Source organism: Dipteris shenzhenensis, chromosome 14 (genome assembly GCF_047967505.1).
Source record: "Dipteris shenzhenensis isolate YYH24624 ecotype China chromosome 14, Dip_SZ_1.0, whole genome shotgun sequence".
Classification (NCBI taxonomy): domain Eukaryota; kingdom Viridiplantae; phylum Streptophyta; class Polypodiopsida; order Gleicheniales; family Dipteridaceae; genus Dipteris; species Dipteris shenzhenensis.
Window position 1 is genome coordinate 7,983,314 of NC_141609.1, and position 5,006 is coordinate 7,988,319.

The 5,006-nt window shown below is 45.2% G+C and overlaps 1 protein-coding gene across 1 annotated transcript; it reads left to right on the forward strand.

Moving 5' to 3' along the window:
- The first annotated feature begins 1,425 nt into the window (after nucleotides 1-1,425).
- Nucleotides 1,426-3,735, forward strand: LOC147894145 (putative pentatricopeptide repeat-containing protein At1g56570). The gene has a single exon (XM_087384654.1). The coding sequence runs from the start codon at nucleotides 1,426-1,428 to the stop codon at nucleotides 3,733-3,735; it is 2,310 nt and encodes a 769-aa protein (XP_087240780.1).
- Nucleotides 3,736-5,006: the final 1,271 nt, after the last annotated feature.

Below are 5,006 nucleotides of genomic sequence, written 5' to 3' on the forward strand. Positions count from 1 at the left end.
CGGTTACACTCCGCACTCGCCCAGTGCGTGGAAGGGGTGTCCCCCTATGTGGTGTGCATGTGGCACTGGGCATTTGACCATGCAAAATGAGTAACAGCCATCATCATGGGCGGCCAGTGTCCCTCACCCAAGGCCGTCCAACATTTATTGTCAGGATTTGAACCCACCCCATCCAATCTAGAGCGCTTTTGCTTAAACCGCATAGGAGATATTAGAACTTTAGCTTGTCCGTTTGGTGTGTAGCGAGGCCTTGCCCATGCCTTTTCTCACTTGGGCAGGTTTGGGCGGTATGTATTTAAATTTCCAAAATGCAATATGGGATTTTATACCAAAAAATAGAAAGTGTTGGCTTTCTATCATGTTCACGTTATAGGTTTTAGAAGAAAGTAGTCCCATTGCGTCCATTAGTATAAGAAACTCCCGTCAGGGTCACTCGTCAAATGAGATTAAATCTCAGCCATCCATTCGTAGGACCCTAAAACCCGGAATCCAAACACCCAAAACTCCAGCCAAACCTGATCGAGAAATGAGGAATTCTGCCTCCCAGCCCACCTTGATGGCCGAGAAGGGCCACGTGTTGCCCTTTCCCGATCGAAATCTGGTCGGATTCCTACTCCTGACCTCCAGCTAGTCATCGAAAATCCTCCGGCTTCCTCCCCGGAAAGGACTCCCTGTGGCCCTTCCCTACTCTATCAACTGCAGACACTCTTCCCAAATGAAGCAAATACGATGTGCCACATTTCATTCTCCGTGGGGGATAGTGTGGTGGCTTTTGAACTCCTCACCCACCCATCATGATGAGCGCATGTCCCTCTCGGGGTCAGAACTAATTGTCACGGATTATGTCTACCATTAAAGGAGAAGCGAAGAAGATGGAAGAAATTTTCAATGTCAAGCCTCAAGGTAGGGCCCTCACAAGGCCCTCATGGGGTTATCAGAGTCGATCGTCGTGAGAGTCTCCCCTCAGTTGTCACACCTCATAGTTGCCACAAGGTAGGGGCCCTCACGGGGTCATCTGGTATGAGGATTCGTCCTAGTGTCATGTTCTAGTAAAGCTAGTGGTTAATAGTGAAGTATCCTTGGCTGCACTCCACGTGTCTTTAATACCAATTGGAATTCCACGGGACATGGAAAAGTGTAAATACAGCAGCAATGAAAGAAAACTCGAACTTGTGAATTGCGATGGCCTCTACGCTTCGAAAAAGATCAACGTCACATAATTCCCATGGGCTTCCTACTGTAACCTGTGCGACACAGAGTATCCTATCGGTTCTAAGTCGATGGATCCGTAATTCATAGATGGAGCAATCAGCTGTAGTGTACAAGATCGCCTCCCAATCGTATGCTTCTGGAGCGATTATTTACGTTTCCAATTGCTTGATCTTATTTGCCCACGGTTGTTCTCTCTGCTGGAATTCCGTAATTATGGGCTGGCAGCTTAGGCTGCCCCTCTGCAACCATTCCTTTGGTGCATGCAGAGATACAGATGCTGTCCAAATGAGTTTTTCTCAGCTGAAGGAGGATAAGGAAGTTTTTCCCCTCGGGGCGGAGCGTTGTAATGAGCTTCCAGCGTTTGAGCAAAACAATGTGCTGCACATGCTTGTGAAGCGTGGCAGCATGTTGAAGGCTCGCCACGTGTTTGACAGTATGTCAAAGCGCAATGTGGTGTCATGGAACATTATGATACTGGGGTATGCTAAACAGGAAGAGGGTGCGTGGGCTTTGGATTTGTATGCACGGATGCATCAGGAAGGTGTGCAACCGAATGATCAAACCTTCATTGCCGCATTGAAGGCTTGCAGTAGCCGGGCAAAGGTGGAACAGGGGAAACAAACTGACGGGAAACTTGTGGAAATGGAGTGCCTCGCAATAGGTAGAGTCATCCACTCCCAAGCAGTCAAGACTGGCTGCGCGTCAGTTGAATTCGTGGCAACTACCTTAGTGAACATGTATGCAAAATGTGGGTGCATGAAGGATGCATGGTGCGTCTTTGACGTATTGCCTTACCATGACGTGGTTACTTGGAATACCATGATCCTGGGGTACGCTGAGCAAGAAGACATGGAGCTGGCTTTGGAATTATATGCTCGGATGCATCTTGGAGGTGTCCAACCGAATGCAAGAACTTTCGTTGGCACATTGAAGGCTTGTAGTAACCTAGCAGCGCTGGAAAAGGCGAAGCAGGGGGATGCAATTGCAGGTTGCCTGGCAAAAGGTAGAGCCATGCACTCCCAAGTAGTAGAGAGTGGCTTTGAGTCGGATGTATATATCGGGACAACCTTGGTGAATATGTTTGTTACGTGTGGAAGCATGGAGGATGCATGGCTTGTCTTTGAGGAAATGTCTCATCGTAACGTGGTTACATGGAATATCTTGATTTTGGGGTATGCCGAGGTAGAAAACGTTGCACGGGCTTTGGAGTTGTATGCAAAGATGCAGCAAGAAGGTATTCAAGCAAATGATCGTACCTTTGTTGCCGCGTTGAAGGCTTGCAGTAGCCTACCAGGGCTGGAGGAAGGGAAGCAAGATGACATAAAATCTACGAGATTAGAATGCCTATGGACAGGCAGAGCCATGCACTCCCACGTAGTAAAGAGCGGCTATGAGTCAGATGTATTTGTGGGAAATGCCTTGGTGAATATGTATGTGAAGTGTAGGAGCATGGAGAATGCATGGGGTGTCTTTGATAAATTGCCTCATCGCAATGTGGTGACGTGGAATACCATGATGCTGGGGTATGCTGAGGAGGAAGATTGTGAGAAAGCTTTTAGACTTTATGAGCAACTGCGAGAGCAAGGTCTGTCACCTAGTAGTTTTACTTTTGTTTCTATCCTGAAAGCATGTGGCAATACAGCAGCTCTGGAAACTGGAAAGGAACTTCATTTTCAAATTAGCGGGGGTGGTTTTGAGAGTATCACAATTGTTGTTATCAGTCTTATGGACATGTATGCTAAATGTGGAACCATGGTTGATACCCAGCAGTTGTTTGATGCCTTGCCCAGAAGGGATGCTGTAGCCTGGAATTCATTGATAGCAGGATATGCCCGCCAGGGAGAGAGTGAACTTGTGCTTCATTTGTTTCAGAGAATGAGGCAGGAGGGCATGCAGCCAACTGAGGTCACTCTTCTTAGTGTTCTCAATGTATGCAGTCACGATGGTCTAGTTGATAAGGGCCAGGAGTACTTTCAGGCTATGAGCCATCAGTACAACCTCATCCCGACTATTGAGCACTATTCTTGTATGATTGATCTCCTTGGCCGTGCAGGCCAAGTGTATGAGGCTGTAGCAATGCTGGCGAAGATGCCTTTCCAGCCTGATGTAATTGTATGGATGTCTGTGTTGGGTTCTTGTCAAAAGTGGAAGAATGTAGAACTTGGAAGGCATGCCTTTGAAAATGTGTTGAGACTGGATGAAAATCTTTCTGCAGCATATGTATTGATGGCAAATATATATGCTGATGCCCACATGCCAGAGGGATTCGATAAGATTCAGCTAATGAGAAAGACTCCTCAAGCATGGAAGCCAAGGCAGACCTTATGGAGTGACAGAGTTGTGCATACTTCAGTAATGGGGAGTAAGAGACATCCCCAAAGCAAAGATATATATGCAAAGCTGAAACATGTTTCGTTTAAAATGCAGGACAGAGGATATATGGCTGATTCCAACTATGTGTCATATTTTAATACATCCAACGGGACAGTCTTATGTGTCTTAAGAAAATCTATGGGATCGTGATGATTGTGATAGGGCCATTGCTCTTATATCCTGTCAAAGATAGGACGGAAACACAGCAATGTGTTTCTTGTCTAGTTTCTTTTCAGCCCTGCAAACAGCCCTTGCATCAGGTCGTAGCCTTCGAGCCTCAGAGGGCAAAATGAGAAAGTTCTTCTTCCAAGTCTCTCCCATTTGCCCACTTTACGACTGGTTTGCACTCAGGTTGAAATGTCCCGGTCCTTAAGAATTTCCACATTCGTGCACATTGAATCCAATCACACAGTCCTTCCTAATAAGAAACAAATGTAGAAACATCTAAATAGCAGTGATCCCATGATCCAGTCCTCATTCCTCGGTGGTAACTTAAATATGTAAATATTTTAAATGGATTTCTTGCCAGGGCAAGAGAACGGACACTTCCCCATCAATTAGGTTACTATTTTAGCTCCCCCTTTGAGGGAGAATGAATTAGGCTAATCTTTGAATAACTTTCCCAACTGAGGTCCATTCCGATGTAGTAGGCACTATTAGACCCATGCCTAACTGACATTAAAGGAAAACATGCCAGCATCATACACCCAAAGGAAAAGGAGAGAAATAATGTCAAATGGATACGTTTTTTGAAGATCGCGTATATTACGAAAGTCTTTTGAGGGTGCAATGAACATGCTGAAACCTCTTGTATTAGCACTGAAGGCTTTGGACTAAGTCCAACCGTTGAGAAGGCTTGGATGCATTTTTGGAGCATAAACAGATCTTATTGTGAAGAAACTACCAATTTGCTTAGGGCAAGAGGATGTGAGAAGGCCATTTAATGCTCAAAAGTACTACAAGGAGTCCTGGCTTCTTTTTAAAGAGGTATGGGAGCAACTGCATGAAACATTGCATGATTTGGGGCATCTCCTTGATCCAGAATGGTTGGACATGAATCTTGAGGAGATTCTTATTGTTATAAATGACTTTTCTAAACCGATGCATGCATATTATCCACACAAAAATGAGTTTTGTACTAGTGCAATGAGGGTTCATCTGTGAGTGCAAAGATAGACCTCTGGCAGGATACTCATAGGAGTTCAACAGTGTTAATGCCAATGCAGATTACAAAAGGAAAGTCCTTAGTACAAGGCATTCACATCCCCAGTAGGATGCAAAGATACATGCATTAGCGTATCCATCTCCTCAAGTGATATCATTCTAGCATCCCACTGATGCTTTCATTCTAGCATATCACATCCTTAGACACAATATCCATAAGTGCATGTCAACATATCAGTGTCTTGGACACTCTAGCT

Coding starts and splice junctions, on each gene's coding strand:
- LOC147894145 (XM_087384654.1), top strand. CDS start 1,426: ATGGGCTGGCAGCTTAGGCTGCCCCTCTGCAACCATTCCTTTGGTGCA.